General features: G+C 42.7%; 1 protein-coding gene across 9 annotated transcripts in view; it reads right to left on the reverse strand.

The window, feature by feature from the left end:
* ZFAND6 (zinc finger AN1-type containing 6) overlaps positions 1–19,373 on the reverse strand; it is a 36,485-nt gene extending 17,112 nt beyond the window's left edge. Inside the window, exons 1-2 of one of the 9 annotated variants that reach the window (XM_051796975.1) lie at positions 19,259–19,373; positions 16,376–16,465 (exon numbers count right to left, since the gene is read on the reverse strand). Coding sequence is in view for 1 of the 9 variants with exons in the window: in XM_051796969.1 (XP_051652929.1) it covers positions 12,291–12,292 (2 nt within the window). In the remaining 8 variants the exon portion in view is untranslated. Of the gene's footprint in view, positions 1–6,422; positions 6,438–11,969; positions 11,985–12,290; positions 12,306–12,357; positions 12,431–16,375; positions 16,466–16,948; positions 16,967–18,699; positions 18,718–18,740; positions 18,759–19,258 lie in introns of those variants that run through there. The other 8 variants (XM_051796971.1, XM_051796974.1, XM_051796970.1 and 5 more) reach the window with 8 other exon arrangements.
* Between the last annotated feature and the right edge of the window lie 1,475 nt (positions 19,374–20,848).

Genomic DNA, 20,848 nt, shown 5'->3' on the forward strand with positions numbered 1-20,848 from the left:
TCAGGTGTCCTGCTCGAAGCAGGACACTTCTCTGGGTATAAAGCACTAGACTCAATTTAATAGCAAGCTACAGAACAACCCTGTTTTCTTTTTACTTACTTGCTGTCTCCCAAAAGGCTCCAATTTAAATTCACTGAGCAGTCATTTGTAGCTGCTTTAAGGCACTGCCATGTCCCAGCAACTTGCTGCGGAGCCAAGAAGAACTGGCAGATTTGAATAGGGGCCTCAGTTATTACAGCTCAGCCCAGCTTGCTGGTTGCAGTCAGACATGTCATTTCATCTACAGCTCACCCTGGCTAAAAGACTGCAGCTGGTTCACATTTGCCAGCACAGCTATATGTGTATTACACTCTGACCCAGTTTCATCAGAATGCTTTGAGTTAAAAAAAGTGAATATGGTTAAGGACCAACTATGCAAGCAGATCTGTAAGGGCAGCGACCTCTTTGTTCCTGTAGCAGCAGAACACACAGCTGCTGCATTTTTCAAAACACAGGAGTGATCCAACTTCCTCAGCACCAAAAGAATCCATGCATTTTAAAGCTTTCCATTCATTTCAGTAGCCCTCCAGTATTCTTCCTGTCCACAACTAAGTAAACTTAAGTTGCAATTAAAACTACTGAAGGAGAATTTATATAATGACTTAGTATCAAAAACAAAATACTCACACTAGTGACCAAAGACTTACATAAGATGTTCTCTCAACTCACTTGACAAGTCATTCACTATCTACTTATGTTCCTGTCTATTCCTGTTGAACAGCTTTTTATTTTTGTTTCATGCATAGACTTATTTTAAAATCAAGCACTTTGATATATCAGACACTCCTAGCAGAAACTTCACAAAAAGACGGAACAAGTTACAGAAGTCTCTTTTCACCTCAAACTTAGGCAGTCAGCACATTTAAATCCTTCAGTACACGAGTTAAAATATAGGTAAATTTTGGACTCTTAAGAAAGCTGTATCCCAGGTTTAAGATTACAGGGAGACTGTGAAAGAATCACACTACTGGAAAAGAGCCACACACGAGAGAAAGGGCGAGCTCAGAAGTGGCAGATGGACAGAAAAGAGAGAGTTCAGGTCTTAGGAAGGGAAAGAACATGAGCAACTTTCATAACTAATCCAAGCCAGAATATCATACAACCCAGGAATGCTTGGTATAGACAAAGCCTCCAGTGTTAAAGTGTGTATATTGCTACGTACAGCTGTCTGCTCTTGTACTCAAGGTTACACGAGGAACAAGAGAACATTTCACTACAACCTCTTCACTCTTACTAGGCAAGAACAAAGACACACAGATTCTATACTGGTATCAAGGAGATCACTGATAATAAGGACTCAGATTCTCATGCTTGTCTGCACACACTATTAATAGATGTTACTTTGAAACTGTAATTACTACTTGTAGCCACGCTTAACCTTTGCAAAGTAAGGATTACTAGACCCAAAGATTAACTGCTGTAGGTACCTCAGATTCTCATTCACCTCATGCAAAAGCATCAAATGACTTGCAGTGACCACTTGAAGTCTACAAACAAAAACCAGAAGTATAAGCAACTGCTACTTATTTAGTTTCCAAACTTTCTTGTAGAGTCACTACACGTAATAAAGGGGCAATTCCATGAAATTCACTATTCTACTGAAGATTATTTCTATAAGGAAAACAAATTTAAAAGGCTAAGTAACACGGACATTTTACTGCCTCGTAGGAGGAAACACATTTTGTTTATGCTGGATTTCAGAGGCAGAATACAGACAAGAGAATTTTCATGAAAGTGTTGGAATTCCAAAAAGCTACCACAGAGAGCTATCAGTGTGATGGTGGGTTTTTTGCAGGAATGACCACTACTTTAAGCTGAAGCATGTGCTAACTGCTGTAGCACCTAAAAGATTAAATGCAGCACTCCGTATAAATCCTTCAACACTCTTATTTATCATGTTTTTCAATTTGAGCCTAAAGCAGCAAAATAGAAGTCAAGACACCAAGGATTATCACTGTTAATACACTTAAGCATGTACATTTGGACTTTTGTTGTTCAAGACTAACACTGCAGCACCACTAGAATTAGGCCCCTGCATATGACAGCATCAAAACTTTGTGAGATTCAAAGAAACATCAATTTTTCCTCTGACTTAGAAAACTTAAAAGCCTCTTAGTTACTACTTATTCCCCAGCAGCACAATACATTTATAGGCAACCCTAGTTAATCCAGCAGACTCCAATCCAGACCAGCACAGAGATGTCTTCAGAAAGAGCATCACCACATGTTCTAAGTTTCCGTCTCTTCAGTGATGACTATCAGAAAATCTAAGCTGACAAAGCTGCCTTTTTGGAGAGGTCAACCTGAATGCAAGTGAAAACAACAAAACAAAACTCACGCACACCACAAAGTCACTTCTTAGGTTCAAGAGAAAAACCAGCAAATAACCCTTGGGCTGGGCACGCTTGTTTACAGCAAGACATGACAGGGACCTTCAATAAAAATAACTAGTTAAACATTAAAAACACTGAGAGCAACACAGTAACTATAATTGTTCTGTACAAAGTAAAGACAGTTTCTGAGGAATTATAGACAAAGAAAAGTCAACCTGAGGAAAGAGCATGTCTTGTGTTTTGGGAAGCTGGTTTTAATCTGGTATCTTTGGGGGAGTCATGGTGAGAGAAGCCCAAGAGGCGTATCTGAGGAACACAGAGGACACCAGCCAGCCACCCCAATGGCCATGCTGTCCCACCCAAAGCACTGTATGTCCATACACAACCCAGAGGACAGTGTTTTTCTCCCAGAATATGAGGTTGTACTTAAGTTTAGCCTGCCCGGATCACACAACATTTAAAGCTAAAGGCAGACAGGTTCAGCAGGCCCATTTTTGGAAAATGGCTGTCTGAGATGAGACTGCCTCAGAAACCTTACATGAAGTTACACTTGTGATGGAATACCCAGCTACTATTAAAAGAGCACACTTTTAGGGAGTGCTTGCTCTGGTGTATCTGGTAAAGAGGAATAAAAATTCAGGAGTTACACCCATTAGAAAAATCAAACCATCTCAGTAATTGCTTGTCAGCAGTCTGCTAAGTCAGTTCACACAAACCACAGTTTCCATCGTGTGTGGCTGAACTGGTGTCGAGCTGCACAAGCTGTAGATACTGCTCGAGGAGCTCTCTTCTTTCCTCTGCAGTTTGTGCCATCTCATACCTGTATTTTGGCATTCAGGTGCTGCAGGAATCCTTGAGTTGCCCTTTGTATTTCTACACAGCCCTATAAATAAATTTAGGGTTCACTTGAAATCTGTCAGTAAAGAAATGCCTTCTTTTAAAATGCTCTATAAAAGTTAAGAAAGGCTGCTCTGAAACAGACCAGACAGGGCTACATTCTGCTTTCTTTGGCATCGTATTTTGAAGTTGGTCATTTCAGAAATCAGAGGTTGTATAAAATTAGAACCAGGAGATTCTAGAATTCTCTACATTCCTTTAAAATACCAGGCCAAAGTTTAATGGATGCAGGAAAGCAACTCCATAAACTATCTTTAATGCTATATTTTAAAACAGGTTTTACTTTACAAGCTGATGAAGAATAATCTGTAAGAAGATTCAAACACTTACAAGATTACCCTCATAATTACTGAAAGAATAGATATAGATTCAGTAATCGCTTCTTTTGAGCTTCAGTGAATAAGTAATCTTCTCTCAATAGAGCATGAGTTTCACTTATTTTAAGCATATCAAACCCAGAAGAGATAAAAGCCGCTTTAACACGAGTTCCCAAAATAGACAGCTTCTTGTTAACAAAGCACCTGTTGCTGAGAACTGACAGTAAGCACAAAACATGTTATAATTTGTTTTTATAAACAGCAGTATGTAGAATTTTAATTAGCTTATAATGCTACAGTTCTATGTGGGCTTAATGCTAAGGGAGCTCCTGCTCTAATATCAGGGTTCCTGTGTGTTAATAAATAAAACCATCATCACAATCATCATTTCTGGTTAGGGCATCTTGAATTCAGCTTAACTCCCAAGAACGCTGTGATTATCATGCATGATGTGTAGCTCTATTTAGAATTATGCACTATGTCTAATTTAAGTGTTCAAAATTATACAATACCCTTACTGTGGTTTGATGGGGAGCTCAACCTAAAGCTAAATCCTGACTAAACAAAGAGGGTATTTAAGGACAAGTTTTCAGTGTAAGAGGTATAAGTATGATGTTCCCTGTGGCAAAGCTGCATTCCTCATCTTCTGCAATACACTTATATTTAGTCAAGGGACTTAAAGATGCTACTTTGTTTTAACCTTAATGCTATTCTAGGGGGTTTTGGTTTTGCCTTTTTTATCCCTTAATTATTATTTCAATCACTGGGGAAGTCAGCTTACACAATTCTAAGTACTGGATGTCAATAGACTAAAATTTATCACCCTGCACAAAGCATAGGAAAATATTACACAGGTGATCAGCAGCACCATGCTGGGCAACTGGTATTTATCCAACACTTCACTGTATTGTCAAGTTTCACCAAATATATGAATACACCAACTGGTCACACTATGAAGTTTTGCATCTTGCCTTAGTTTCCCCTCAACTGTTACTTTATACTGCCTGAAACAAGGGAACATGTAAACATCCAAGTGTAACCTAAACACATGCATTCAATATGTACTTATATGCAACCAATGCAATGGTTTCATGATACAGGTAATTTGGGGCCTTGGATACCTCTGCCACAGCACTGCAGTGGGACAGGAACGGATCTACCTTGAAGACTTCATTCCTCAAAAGCTTGGATTGGCTCTTGTATGTGGTTTATGGCGCTGCTCTGTGCCAGAAGAGTCAAAGTTAACAGTGCACTGCAGGAGGAAGGTGAACCTACCATGTTGGTGACAGAACTGAACTCTAAGGCACAGACTCACTTACAGCTTAAACCAAGGAAAAACGAACACATCACCAAGAGTGAAACAAGGTCAGAATGAAAATTAGTAAGAATTGCCCTTGTGTCAGCTTTAACAACCTGAGACAGCGGGTAGGCATAAGGGACAAAGGAATGATCAGAAATTTGCTGTGAGACATACTCCTTTCTGAAGGTTTCCAAAACTACACCACTTGCTTAGATGGGGAGGTCATTACACTGTTTAAGAAAAGCTTAAATATTGGAAGCAATTTGATTGAGAGCAACTGGCATTTCTTCCCCCACTGCCACCATGGAACAGAAAATAGTTTTTTACACTTCTTCCCTAAGCCCATACAGAACAGACTGCACATATTTCAGTTTCTCAGCTGAGGAGAAAGCCAGAGCTGACAGCTTTCGAGTAAAAGTCTGCATTGCAAACATTGTGCTTTAATCACGAGGGCATCCTTTTTACCTACTAATATTCCAGTTACGGCTCCGTAAACTGCCCTCCTGGAAGTCTGCCATTCATTCTGTTTCCAGACAAGATTCAGCTATGTGAGCACACATTTCTAGTACAATGTCTCCCCCACTTACTGTCCAGAACACTTAGATCAGCAAGTTAAGAGCACAATTGCCTAAAAATAGCATGGCTGGATGCCAATCCCCCCATTTATTATGATGCTACCTTTGTACAGAGTTTTTTTCCTACAATTCTACATGGAAAAATAAAGCCATAAATGGCTTCAAGGGAGGGACTTGTATCCAAAAGGCCAAGTTGATAAGTAGTGGCATGGGATTTCCCCTTTTTCTTCAAGCCACGTAAACAGAAATTTACATTTTTAGAAGCATTTTGAACAATAACTCTTGAAGCAGATCTGACTTCTCTTTTTATCCTCTTGCCATAGTGATTGTATTCTGCCAGAGAATAGACTGACACATAACAAAGTAACAGCACTTTCTCTAGAGAAAGGAAAATTCATGATATAAAGGAAAAGTAGACAAACAGAAAAATGCAAGGCAGATCTCCAATTATGACATATTAAAGCCAATATCACACTTCAGAATGGATAAACAGGGAACAAAAATCTGCTCAAAGGATGCTGAACCTCAGTTGTCAGCAAGGTGTGGCTTTCTGTCAGTGTGCCTGTTGACCACCAACACTGGTCAACAGGGCTTCTATCAGGAAAGGATGGAAAAATAGCATAATATATTCCCTTTTATTATGGTATAAGGTCATAAACAAGAGGGACATCAGGAAGAACAACACTCTTTAGCTTGCTAAAGCTGTGTTCACAGGCACCATTACTTCAGCAAAGCTAATTCCACAAGTACCCTGTCCTCACTATTGAAAAAAAATCCCAACGCCTCTACACTGTCTCCCAGAAATCCCTTCTGTCTCACACCCCTTTTGTGAAGGCAAAAATCCACACAAGACCATTGAAGAATATTTGTATCCTTTACACACACACACACACAAAAAATCATTAATTTTAACCCATAACCCTGGGTTTCAAGAGAAGACTTTCCCATTTTAACAACTTACTTGATGCTACTCGAGGAAATACAGCAACACTGCAATACACATTTTACACTGTATGTGCCACTGTGTAAGTTCACAGGGTGAGACAGAGCTCTCAGGCCATACAAAGAGGTTTCAATAAATTCTTCATCTCAGGCCTTGCCAGTTTGAGAAATCAAGGTGTCAGAGCTGCAGCAAGGACACAGGTGTTCTTCAGAGCAGACAATTTCCGATTGTGCAATGGGGAATCTGACGTTGAAGACAGAAGGATAAGCAGGTAGCAACTAATCAGGGATTTATTTATATAGAGAATGACTAGGTATAAACTTAAGACCATGGGTCACAGTCACTTTATGACTTTGCAGAATAACAAGCTAATTCTTGTATAAAGAGAAACCATAGACAACAGCCAAAAGTTTGACAGACACCAAGTAAGAGAAAAGCAAATGCAGGAAGGCAACACAATCAATCAAGTGACCAGAGTGTGAAATTAGATATTTTTGTTGTTTTATTAAAAGAAAAAAAATTTAAAGCCAATTACTCCACTGCTATGCACAGGAGCTTTAAATTGCAATCAAAGCACCAAGTTTGACTGGACTTATTAAGAAGGCAAAAAATTCATGCCCAGCTGCCAGGACACTCCATAACAAATCAAACACTCCTTGATCTCAGCACTCCTAGTATCAGCCCCTGCATGGTTTGTCACACTCAGCTGACAATTTATTTGTTATGTAACTAATAATACACTTACCTTGGCCTATTGTTACTAATGCTGCTTTCCTCCTCTCCCAGGATACTTTAAACAAACACCATGAAAATATGCTGATATTCAAAACAATCCTATTAAGCAATTCTAGAGCCTCTTCCCTAAAGACCATTCCAGGTAAGTCCTTCCATGTTCCCACAGTTTCTTTTTTTTTTGCAAGCTCGTACTCAAATGTTTTTGATATCATAAACCACTAAGATAATTACTTTTCTTGTCACTTTTCATTTGGACAACATTTGTTTGATAACTACTTCTAATTAATACCTACAAAATCACTTTATTCAAGGACTTAACAGAAATATCCAACGGTGTGTCATACTAGCATGATGTTTGGATAGGATAATCCCAACATGAGAAGTCTGGTGAAATCACTTAGAAAAGTCTCCTGTATCAGCAACAAAAGCCACCTCTAAAGTGTCTTACCTGATTCTAAAGGAGCTGGGTAGGAAGAACAATCTACAAACCATTCAATCTACGAACACTTCTTTTGCCCCTACCTTGATAATGACACAGATACCAAATTAAGGTCATTCTGTTGCACAGAAAACATTCTGGTTCATGACAACACTGTATTGTATGAAGGCCTTGATTCCATATGATTTTAGAAAAACATGCTAAATTCATACATGGGGTAGTAGAGAAACAATTTTTATCCTTTTTTATTTTTTTATCCTCTGCCAACCCATCCTCAAAATCAGCATGTTCAACAACTCAAATTTTATCTTTTGACAATCTAAATTAGATATAGCCTTCTGTATAAAAATGCACTAATATGTCCAATTTAGGTACCAAATTCTAAAACTTTTGCCTGCAGAATCAGTGGTTCTCTCTCGTCTCTTGCCCTAAACACAATTTAGAACCTAAGTGGAAAATGCCTGCCTTCCTCATGCAATATTTTGCTTTCATCAGCCCAATTATATTCCATGGCACACACATGAAAACCACTCAGCCTGCTGTCTTGTTCAAGCTAATGGTGAAAACTTCAGTCCCCGATTAAAAACCACATCCAATGCAAAATGCTTAAATGAACTGAAAATGCCTCGTTTCTGTCCTCAGAAATACTGCTACTAAGCTCCCACTCCAATTTGATTATGAAGTTTATATTTGTTTCCCTAATCCTTCCCATAGATAAAGGTGCATTAGCATCATGAATCACAGGACACACAGGCACAGTGTTGTCTTAAACCCTGGGCTAGTTAAACTGTTGGGGTGGTTGCCGGGGCCTGCCAAGGCAGCCACACTGTTTATAGTTTAGTTCTCCAGATACAGGACTATTATGTTTCAGACTGACAAATACCATATCCTGAAGGTTAGTCCTGTGATGCAAATATATCCTGGCAGGGCAGAACGGTTGAGCAGGGGTGGTCTTTAGCATGGAGACAGTCTGAGCTTCTGCAAGATTGCTGAAGCATTAAGTTAAAGGAAGAACTGTGCATTTAATAAAACTGCTGCTTAAAAAGGAGCTATTTTTAGGAAACACTCAAACGAGTGTGTTCATTTGTCTAAGTAATACTCAAAAGACTGTCTTAAGTTGATCTAAATGGAGCAGAAGATGGATCAGGTTAGGATTTAATTCAGTTTATCACTTAATGCATAATTTAATAGCCAAAAAGTTACTTTTCAAATGAAAAAAACCTCAGTTTTTGCCAACAACTGGAGAATGAGCAAAAAAACACAACTTGATTGAGGAGAAACTATTTTTGCACTGTCAAAGCTTTGTTTTTGCTAATCTCTGTTTAGCTCAAAAGCCCTATAAACACACTTGGAAGGAGGGATCTGTTAAAAATATATCACCCCACCCCTTCAATTAAGGGCTGAGAAGCTTATGACACATCGGAGATCCAACAAGAACAGGGAAGGACTTAATGTTCCTGATATTTCTAAAGGTAGAAAAGCCCAAGCAGGTTTAAAAATCCCGAATGTTTCATGCCTCTGTTAAATAGATTTTAAAGCAAGAATCCAGATCCAAGCTATTTTTATTCGTTTGTAGGTCATGTGTAATTAACTGCTTGTTTTCACAAAACCTTATTACACTGTAAACATCACTGGCCAGATGATCCGCCCCACCCAGAGTGAGCTGCACACCACAGAGGGACAACTATCTCCCGAGGAGCCCTTGTATCTGCGGGAGAGGGCTGGTCCTACAGCACCAATCTGCCCTGCAACAGCACTGCTGTGCTGATCACACCTCCTCAGCTCACCCCTTTCCTAGAAACTGCAAGAAAACTACTCAGAGGCCAAACTCCACGTCTAAACCCATGGGCAGGTGGCCCTTTTTTGGATATCGCTGACGCTCTCTAGGATGTCATTATTCTTCTCCTCCCTCCCTTGTGCCTTGGGCACAGGGCAATTAGCAGAAATGATCACTAAACCACTTGAGAAACAGGGGGAGGAAGAGGAGGGGGAAAGAGCCAGTTGGGTTGGCTGGAGCCACTAATTTAGAACAATTTGAGCCAGGCTTTACCTTCAGACCTCACAGAACCCACTCTGCTGGGAAAGTGGCAGGGAGCACCTCAGGGAGGGACCCAAAGCCCACATCCCTGTTTGCAGGGTCAGCATCTGCCCTCCCTAAGGCTCAGGGATGTTTCACAGAGATGAGCCCATGGCAGACATGAATCCTGCTCAAAGGAGCATTGGACAGACCCAGAAAGCAGGGTCACCATCCCAGCTCATGCAGGGCCACCCACCTCACAACACTGGGCAGTGCCACCAGCATACAGTGACCTGTAGGGCACGGACATCCTCTGCCTCATAAACAGGGGAGACAAAATTTGGTCCTGCATTTTGTACACAGAGCTACAGTCACTTTTAAGAATCTCTTATTCACATCAGAGATGCATATTCCATCCTGGCACAAGAAGCAGACACATAAATCCCACAGCACACAGCACATTCACAGTGTTTAAGATTTGCAGATGGAGCATGTGCAGGAGAAGGTTTTTATGAACAAGAAATGCTGGAACAACCAATCGTCATGCAGGGACAACACAGGTCCTGCCAGCAACGGCTTTGAATGCAGGCAAGAAACATTTGCTGTAGCCTGAATACAGAAGTTGTACAGCTGTGCCAGCTAAGTGGTGTGTTTATCCTTTAGGGCATATTTGCTTTCTACAAACAGCCTGCATTAGAACTGTATACATGTGGCTGGAGAGTTGAACATTTCACTCCTGTGTTGAATAAATCAGGAAAACTGGTCCCAGCTAATACAACTTTCCTAAGTTGGGGGGCAGAGGGGACCCAAGAAGAATCGTTGCTCAGTGATTGAACGACAGGAACCAAGTTACCTCATGTAAGAAGCTTTTTTCTTGTTCTAAGCAAAACTAGCTTTTGGCTAAATGTAATATTTAATAGCACACAAATACTTTAGTTGGCTTCCTTTTGTTTCAGCAATTTCAATATACACATCACAAGTCTATAGAAATTCAAGTAAGCTCCATTATTCTTCTTGCCCTAACCTCATGCACCTGATCTAGTCACCTTGTCTAGGCCTAGCATCACATTCAAGTTAAAAAATGAATATAAATCCAGGTATTTAAATGTTTATGTGTTCTGGTCTTAAATATCTCCCCTGATACAGGAAATCTGTCCCACCTCTGAGCTAAAAGACCATATATAGTCACTGCTTATTCTAAGATAGTATTTCCAGGGTTTAAATACAATTCAGAACATTTAAAAATGTTATAAACAGGTAAAGACAGATCACAAGAGTGAATTAGTGATTCAGACCTATAAGCCACTGGACCATGGCAAGATGCCAGTGTGCCAAGACACCGACATATGTAAAAGTAATCTATACCCAGCATTTTGGGAGAAAACAGAATGGCTAGATGCAAAACTTGAAAGAATAAGGTATACTTTAAAAATAATACTTGTTTACATTCAGTAGAGGTCTAAGTAATTGCGTTCCATGGTCATTTGGAAGACTGTTGCTCAATTTTCACATCCATTCTTCTATCACCATGACTAATCATACAAAACCCATCAACTCCTTAGACTCAACAAGTATTAGGGGCATGAGTATTTCTTTCCAATTCCCAGGAGCAGCTGTATATTGACAAACAAGTAATTTTACAAAAATCAGGAAATATTTAGGGAAGTAAGAAAATACATTTCCCAGTCTGAAAGCCTTGTTTTGTATAAGGCCTCATCTAACATATTTGTCAAAGATACAGAAAGGATGGCAATTAAAAGAAAGTCTCTATCCTCATTAGAACCTCCCTTGCTTCCTGCCTCACCACTTCCTGCTCTCCCCCCTCTCACCCTATCCCATGCCACCCACGGCAAATCATACTTTTCCTGTTCCTGAAGCCCTTTCAGATGCTCAGTGTCACTAAAAATACCATATATGATAAACCTGGTACACAAACTGAAAATAATCTTCTCTCAAATAAAACACCTGTTATCATTAGACAATACAGGTTTCCAAAAAGATTCTGACCTTTTCCAAAAGAAAAAAAAAAATACAATTCCCCCCCCCTTTTTTTTTTTTTGGCTGGAAGGGTAGTAGCTGCAACATAGAGCAGTAACATTTAATTTTTCTGCCTGTGTTTGTAATCAGAGCTCTGACAGACCCAGACACTCTATAAAATGTATTAAAAAAGAGAAAAATTGCCATGTTTTACATAGTTTTTACATATCTTTGTTCTAAACGCTAAAGACCTGTGAGACATTCATCTCATCAAGAACAAACACACAGACAACAGCACAGCAGCCTTCAGTGATACAACAAAGGACAATTTAAGACAAACGACTTGGAGCAAATGCTATCACTGAATAATCCCACAGCAGCTGTCATAATTAGTTACCTCCAATCTCATCAGAATCAGGGAAGTTAGAGTTAAAATCGAGCTCTCTTCCTGTAACATTGTGTAACTCCAAAACAGCAGCATTATCCTCGCTATTTTAGAATTAACATTTCTCCATAAGATAATGTGGAACCACTCGATTCTTCCACGCCAGAACACTCGGTGCAAGCCGACAGATGACAAAAGAAACTCGGTCAAGTTTGAGCCTCTCTCAGCACCTTATTTCCTGTCTAAAGAGCCCTTTTGTTCTGCTTCCCTGCATAAATGTTAATATCCTGCCATCATTAGCGAGCGAAACGACGAAGGAAAAGCCCCAAGCACATGAACTCCGCTGCCCTGGCGGGCGGAACGACGCCACACGACGCGATTAGAACCGCAAAATTCCTACCACCAAGATCTGCACAATTCTCTGCTCGCTTCACCCCAGATTAACTTCACTTGGAGCTGCACTTCGGCGCAACCTACCCCGGCCGCGGGGCCCCGCCCCCGCGCTCCCATTGGCCGAGGCGGGTGGGGGCCCGCCCCGCCGGCCGGGCCGCGCTCGCCGATTGGTGGAGTGGCCTGTCCGTCACGCAAAGAACTTTTCCTCGCTAGCAGGTTAGGCTGGGCGGGCTCGGCACCCCCGGCGCGCGCTCTTAAAGGGGCCGCGTCCCGCTCCCGCCGTGACAGCCCACGGCCCCCCCGGGACGCGCAGACCCCGCGGGGCGCCCACCCCTCCCGGCACGCAGCCCCCGGCCAGGGGGACCGGGGATGGGGGACAGCAGAGCACCTTCTCTTCTCCCGCGGCAATTACACAACTGCTGCTTGCTCCACTTCGGGGATAAAATTAGATGTGTGTTTGGAGCCCATCCGCGCTTTAAGGGTGACTGGAGTTGCCCTGGGAGGCCGAGCACACTATATAAATTAGTAACCCCGGCTAAAAATACATCGGGTCGCCGGTTCCAAAGACTTCCACCCATTTAAAGCATGAGTCAGCAGGAGCTCCGCAGGAAGTGACTGTCTCCATCCCACAAGGTACCACGGCTCCTGCCAGAAACTTTTTGTGCTTATTCAGGCTTCACTCGGCTGAACGAATTTGCAAGATCCTGGTCACGTTGTGACAACAGCATTTCTCACGGCACAGCTTCCTCTCAGCACTAGACAAAACCCTGTCCTTTTAATCCTTAGATTAAAAGTGTTTCTTTTTCCTCAGTGTAAACACTGATGTGGTTCCCTATCCATCTATACAGTGAAAAGAAAAGTAAACATAAACAAGGCTTGATAAATATTTCACAAGGGCAGATATGACACCTGGTTTGAGACAAACCTTGCCCCATTCCAAACAAGCAACATGAGGAAGAGCCACAACACAGTGTTCCCTCCTGCACCCACAAAGTATCATCATGGTTACACAAGACTTATCTGGGCAGCAAGGCTGCCTTGCATAAAACATTTTCATGTGTTTAGTGTAAAATAACTAAAAAATATTAAGCTAGAGGAAGCATAACCACATTTAGGTTGTTCTTCTGGCTGTTGCCACCTTTCCTCTCCCAGTGCTGGAGCTGCCTGCTTTGCCTTACTTCACCCACTGCCAATACCACAAAATGGAGATGTTTTAACTTCCCTAATAGAGATTAAAAAGTCCAAGGCAGTTTAGCAAATACCACATAACATCAAGAAAATATTTACAGCTAAGTACTCCCTTGAGCTGTGAAACACCAAAAAGAGCATAAAAAACACCTTCAGGAAGGATATTTAACTCTCTAAAACTGTGAAATAGCACATTTTGTGTTACCTCCTATTTTAGAGCAACCTACCATGCCACAAATTCAAACAGGACCAAAAAGCAGCAATTGGTACAGCTCTAAGTTGCTATGTATGAAGCAAGCACAGAAAAAACAATATTCACATAACTTCCCCCTCAGTACCTAAAATACAAGCTGAAAGGAGCAGACCTTAACCCTTGCATCTGAATTCAGTGCCCTGCCAGAGCCAGCACTGCCGGAGGTTAATCTCGGGTCCCCTGAGGATAACCCTGAGGTCACACTTACATGACACTTTTTTGACCAACTCTTATCTAAGCAATCAAAACCAAGAACACAGTTCACGCAAACAAAACAGACTAGTAAAGTGTCCCTTAGGTATCACAGTAACCAATCTTGGAAAGCTTCAATTTAGAACACATTAACTTTAGGCCCATAAAAACAGCAGCACAAGTCACAAATCATATCAACCAAACTGCCTAGTGTTAGAAGACACAAGAACCCTAAAGTCAGTGGTGTTGTTTGGGTACTTTCAAAAGGAGAGGGGAAAAGAAAACCCAAAACACACTACCCCAAAACTTTCCAGCTCTATAGCTACCACAGCAGTTTCACCACCTGGCAACAGCAACAAAAAGTAATTTTTATCATCAAACATCCAACACTTCAGCTCATGCTTCTGTTACGCAGGCAAGCAGGAGCTCTTATCACTAAGAGGGAGACATTTCATCCCTTTTCCTCCCCACCTCTCTCCCCTTCATGCAGTCTGGCCAACTCCCACAGCCCAGCTCTGGTGCTCATCAGCCCCTTCCACCTGCCTCCGAATCTCTGGGCTGGCAGAAACTTGGCCAGTCTCTGATAAAGCAAGAGCATAGCTCACCCAGAGCACAAGGGGGATGGCAAAACGTATTCTCCTCCATCCAGCACTGACCACCCAGATTTGCTTACCTCATCTCATTTAAAACCAAAACAAACCCACCCACACAACACAACTGTCAGTAATACTACAAATGCCCCAAGAGTAGTTTGCCATCCTCATAAAAGTGAAGATTCCCACATCATCTGCTAAGTGGGGTATCCTGCAAGGTTCCTTAGCTCACTGGATTAGCAATCTGTATCCAGATGTTAGCAATCTGAGCATAAAAAAATTGCTATTCAAGTTATTATCCCACGCTGAAGGAGACCTAGTGAAACTAGACATTAAAAAAACCTAATTTTTTAGCATCAGTTTCTGCACAAAAGCCACTTATTTTCCCTGTAAACACACATACATTCTGGAGAAAATGCAATGGCACCACTTTAAGGTCCAGGCTTAAGTTAAGCCTTTGCTACTCTTACAATATCTGTGGCAATGCAGAAAAAACCTGGAAATAGCAGATTGCAGCTGCAAGAACATTAAACAGGGAAGCTTTGACAGCAGTGTTAAAAAAAAAAAAATCAGTTCTGTGCCACCCAACTTCGCACTGAGGACAGTAACAGAAAGCACCTGACTCTCATCTGACCATTGTAATCACAAAACAGCTAAAGGGCCATTTGTTCTGTAATCTTACATATACAGAAGACAGCAAGTTTGGAGGACTTGACAGCTCAAGAGATCAAGAACAGAGCCTTTCATCTTTAAGTCACCAGTTCAAACAGAGACAAGAATAGTAGTGATCAAAAGCTACATGTGATAGCTGTTCAGGGATTAGATGAGAGATGGTTACTCGCTGTCCAGTTCCCAAGAGATCAGTGTGAACCACGAGAGCTTTCTTCAGTGGTTTGCACCTGTTTTTCAGTCTTGAGTACATTACACCTCCTGGTTCTGTACATGTTAATAAGTAGCAAAGGAACTGATCTGCTGGGTGCACATACTGAACTGGCACTGGAGAAAAGGACTTTACCCTCTGGTTGTCAATTATGTCAGCACTAACATGCTGAACTTTTTATTCCTTATTATTATAGTTCTGACTTTGCTTTTCTTATTAGAGACAGATTTGAAAGTAGTATTTAGCTTCCCATTCCTTTCACACTCTCAGATGCTGCAATCCTGTTTATAAACAATAGTTCTCAAACTTGCTGGGTATTTTTGGAAATACATCAATTTTAAAAGCACATTAGCATAGCAATTTCAGAACTTTGGCATTTGAGAAATTATTCTGAGACATTATTACTAATTTTTTATCAAACCCATACAACATTAACTTCATAAGGGCAAACTCTGCATAAAGAGTGGAAAAAAAAAAAATCCCTGACTGAAGAAACCAACATTCCTTTTCATATTCTTACGCATTCTTCAATACATCAGTGTGCAGCTTCTGCAAAGTTTGTCAGCAATAGCCCCTTTCCAACCTGACTTTAGTTTTAAAAGACTGCATAAGTACCTGGAATTTCCAAACTGGATAGGCAAGATGAAAACAAGTTCAGAGTGTATGTTGACTAAAGGTTCTGGGAGCAGGAGTTCATTGTCCTGCTACAAACACCACTACCAAAAACAGTCTTCTACACAACCCCAGCAATACACGGGTCACAGTTCTCAGTAGTGTATTACTTACTAAGAATTAAGTTGCTGATGAAAAGCCAAGATCCTAGAAACCTACCAGGAAACTTAATCCTTAGCTGTAACTAAGGAGGCCCTCACATAAAAAGAATTCAACTTGCTATTCCAGGAGTTTAAAGAGAACATACCAGACTGATGAGATTTCAGTAATCTTGAACTTTGAGATTCCTCTTGCTGTTTTCAATCCAAGATGTACCACTGCTGTGCAATACTCAGACCTGGAAACAACAAAGAGGCGCACGTGGTAAATACCGGCTCTTCAGAGAGGTCTGGTGACTCGTCTGGACAGCAGCACAGATACACCAGACAAACACATTCCCTTGGCAGTTTTAGCAGCTGCCTCAAACCACCCAGATCTTAGCTACTCATTCATGTTAAATCCCAACTGTCTCCTCTGTGTAGGGAGTAAACCCTTAACAGAATCATTTGTCCTGCCTCATATTCCCCTGGCCTATAAAGCTGGACATCCATAACAGGTCTCAATCCCTCAGCAGTTGCCATGTTTAGTTTGAGGGGGTTTGTTCATGGGTTGTTTGGGTTTTTTGGGGGGCTGTGATTTGGTTGGTTGGGCGGAGTTTTTTGGTTTAGTGTGTTTTAGTTTTTGTTTGGTTGTTTGTTTTTTTTTTTAATCAAGACATGGAACTGTAACTTGTACAGCTGCACCACCAAGGCCTCTGGTGATGAATGGTCACAACACTTGCCTTAGTCAAAGTCCTTGCAAAAGGATCTAGACATTTTAAAAGACATTTCCTTGACATCAGGTATCTCTTGGGTGGAGCAAAAATAAGCATACTTCAGTTTCCATTGAATTGAGCATAGTCCAAGCACAGTTATATGTAATCTATAATACTCTTTGTAGCTCAAATCAAGTATCTTGAATGCAAGTCATAGCCCATTCAGTTCTAAAAAAAGAAAAAAAAATAGAAAAAGCTGCATAGTGATTAGCTGCCAAGAAAATGGAGCCAGAAGTTTGTATACTTCCAATTCTCTCAGAAATCACACTGATTAATATAGCTGTTACAAAACGACACACTTTCACAGAAACAGGGATTACCTTTATCTGTAACCATAGCAACTTTTCAGTAGTTTGTGTTAATGCTACTCTCCCTCTGATAACTTGCCACTATCTCTTTCAAGCTATTTGTGTAAGGTTTTCAATGTGCCATCTGAGACCACGAAGTAACAAGAAGTTGAAATGTAAACTTACATTCTTAGATCACACTCTTAAAAATATGCAGTGTCACACACACTGTTGTTCATTTTTGCCATAAATTCAAGATTAGTCAGGAAGTAAAATAATAACAGATTAAAATAAATTTAATATGATTCACAGGTTTTTAAGACAAACAAATATTATAAGAGGTATTCTATGAAATACATAAAGGAGGCAGTTTCTCCAGTACTGAAGAATGTCTTCTCTAACTGCAGAGTAGTAAACCCAAGGAATTAGGCCATTGATATGTCACATACTTTGTTATGTAGTATCACAAGAAAGAAAAATCCTCCCCAAACATACTTATTTTGGCCTGAACAAATATATAACTGATCAGAAGAGAGCCAGTCCCCTTGTTCTGTGTTAGGTGATAATAAATATAAACAACAGGTGTAAGTACCTCGGCACTAGAAAAACAAATCGAGCAAAACCATAAAAGTTAGAAGAGAGACAGGAAAGAGACAAAGGAAGGACTTTACTTCCTCAATTGTTGAGCTACCATCATCCACAGTTCAGATAAGGACAAGCACTCTGTGACAAGAAATTTTTTAAGATGACATCAGACAAACAAAGTCATTTGCTGGGAAGTAGTAGGAGGAAGAGCATAATTTCTTCTTTATTTTTTTTCCCCTGAAGCTCACAGGGCAGCTTACCAAGCTGTGCCCTTCTCTCTCCAATACACACAGAGCTTGGCACAGTTAAGATGCAAGCAAAGAACCTTAGAAGAGTGAAAGAAACTCGGCACGCTCTTTGCTCCTTGTAACTCTTACGCAATGACACCTATTAAAGGACAAGTCTGGACAAACACTCGGGGAATGGACTCCAGAACACAACGGTGCACTTAAGTCAGTCCACGCAGGGGCTGAAGCAACTACCATGGTTTTGCTGAATGCCTCCACATTACATCAGCACATGTGGTGGAGCCTTCTGTATTTCGTTGTTGTTGCTGCTATTAACAGTAGAGACAGCTGCCCCTTTTATTTTTTAAGATTCCCCAATCCTAACATCCCGTGGAAACACGAGTGGATGTTTGCATCTCTTATCTATCACTCCAGGCTTTTTACCTAGGAGTTAAAGTTTGGGTTAAATTTCGCAGAGCTCTTGGGCGAACACCAGCACAACAACAAAAACAACTTTTCACACGATAAAACTCAAAACTACGACAGGCTGCGTTAAGTTTTAACCCTTGGCTTAACCAGGGGGGTGCCACAACCCCAGCTAAATGCTGATCCCCGGTACCTCTGTCCCCACACCGGCCAGAACCGCTGCTCTGGGCTCACCCGAGGGGCGGCGAGGCCCGGACAGCCGGGGGGAGCCCTGGGTCTCACAGGGCACCGCCGCCGGGTCCAGCCCGGTCCCCACGGCCCCCCAAACCCCCGCGGTCCGTGCGGGGCCGGGCCCGGCCGGCGCAGCGCTGGCGACGGGCCGGCTCTGCCTCTCCCTTCCACCCAAGGACACGAGTACAAACACCTCTGCCCCGGGATGGCTCCTGCGCACGCAGCCGCCCGTCGGGGGTGGGGAGACGGACGACGGAACCACCAAAAAAGGCAGAAAAAAGACCCGTAGAGGGCCCCGCGCCCGCCGCCGCCGCCGCCGCCCCGCAAGCCCCGCGCCCGCCGGTTGCGGAGGGCGAGGGTCCGCAGGGGGGGCTCTCCCCGCAGTCCCGCAGTCCTTCCGCCGCTCCCCGGGGGCGGCAGGCGGCCGCAGCCCCCCCCACACCCTGCCCCGCCACGGTGCGGGGCCGCAGCCGCCGCAGCCACCGCCGCTGCCCCGGCCCGGCCCCGCCGCGCTCCCTCACCTTTGCCGGGCCCGCCGCGCCCGCCCGGCCCCGCTCGCTCCGCACCAAACTTTTTTTTCCCCTTTCTCCGTGTTTCGTTGCCCTCGGAGTGACGCGGGCGGGCGCTGATTGGACGAGCCCAGCAAGGGAGGCCGCGGGCAGAAAGGGGGCGGCGCTACGGCCCCGCTAGTAATTATGGCAAGGCGACGGCGGCGACGTCAACCACGGGATGGTGTTTAAAGGGACAGCGGCCCGTCCCCCGCTCCCCCCGCCCTCAGGAGTGACCTGAGGCGATCGCGGCGGCGGGAGGGCGAGCGGGCAGCGGTGCCTCGGCACGGCGTCATCCGCCCTCCTCCCGCCGCAAATAAATTCATTCCTCTGTAAATAAACCCCTGTGTGTGTGCCTGCTGCCGCTCCCTCTGCCCTTCGGATCCGTGAGGGGAAAGGTTTCCTGCCGGAGCGCGGTCAGGGCGCTCAGTGGGGTTAGTCGCTCACCCGCAGCCCCGTGGCCTCTTGTGCCCTGTGGGAAAGCAGCTGTACAGTCCCTTGCTACCTATAATGTCACATGCTTGTCTCTGTTTTCTTTTCCCATGGGGCTCTGAGACAATCTACCACAGCTTGTTTTCATACAGACCATTTCCACCTCCCACCCACTCTCTCTTAAATATACATATATAAATACATGTATTATACAGTCTCCCCTCCTGTCAGAGGTGGTTCTAGTCCACACCACGCAGGAAGGTTTAAAGGTGAGATTTAAGGATGATGACTGACTTGGCGGCTTGAAGCAGATAGGAAGGGAGGACGGGATTCCAGGGAGATAAAACAAGCCAAATAAAAGAGGAATTTTATCTGTGGATAGCAGAGAGGAGCAGGCCAAGGCTGGAGGAGCTGCCAGGAGGTGAGTGGCGTTTGCAGGGAGTTTTGGAGGAGAAAGAAAAGTGAGCAGTTGTGAAGCCAGAGAAGCTGAGGATGGGTAAAACATGTTTCCATTTCACAAAATCACAGAATATACTGAAGTTGGAAGGGACCCATCAGGATCATCGATTTCCTTGGGGAACTGTGAACAGATTTTAAAATTTTGGGTCTTTTTTAGAGCAGAGGAACTCCAGACCATTGCAAGAGGATACACAAAGATTTCAGCAAAGATAAAGTCCAAGTAGAAACCTCCCTAGGAGGGGAGGTTGTGAGCTGAGTAGGTAGATCCATACACCTGGCAAAAGCACTTAATGGGAAAAAGGCATCTAATTTTTTTTTTTATTTTGACTATCTGTGCTTTGATCAACACCAGAAAATGCTGGTGCAACCAGCGTGGAAGTGCTAACATAGCTTTACAGCTATTTCAGTAGAGATTATTCACTCTTGGCTGTCTTAGCTGATGCAATAGGTTTTCCAAATGCCAGGTTGCATGAACAGAAGATGACCTGCATTGCATGTGGGTATCACAGCATTCCCCACAACATTATTTGGAGCGCTTTCATGGTCTTGGCAGTAATCATAAGGAGCTGTGGGGAGTGATGATCACATTCCTCCAAGCTTCTCCATGATCATCTTTTTTTTATATGATTTTTTTTAAAACCCTAAATTCCCTTTGGTTGCTCTCAGACTGCT

Source organism: Manacus candei, unplaced genomic scaffold (assembly GCF_025592945.1).
Source record: "Manacus candei isolate 608988 ecotype Guabito, Panama unplaced genomic scaffold, ASM2559294v1 h1tg000046l, whole genome shotgun sequence".
Taxonomy (NCBI): Eukaryota; Metazoa; Chordata; class Aves; order Passeriformes; family Pipridae; genus Manacus; species Manacus candei.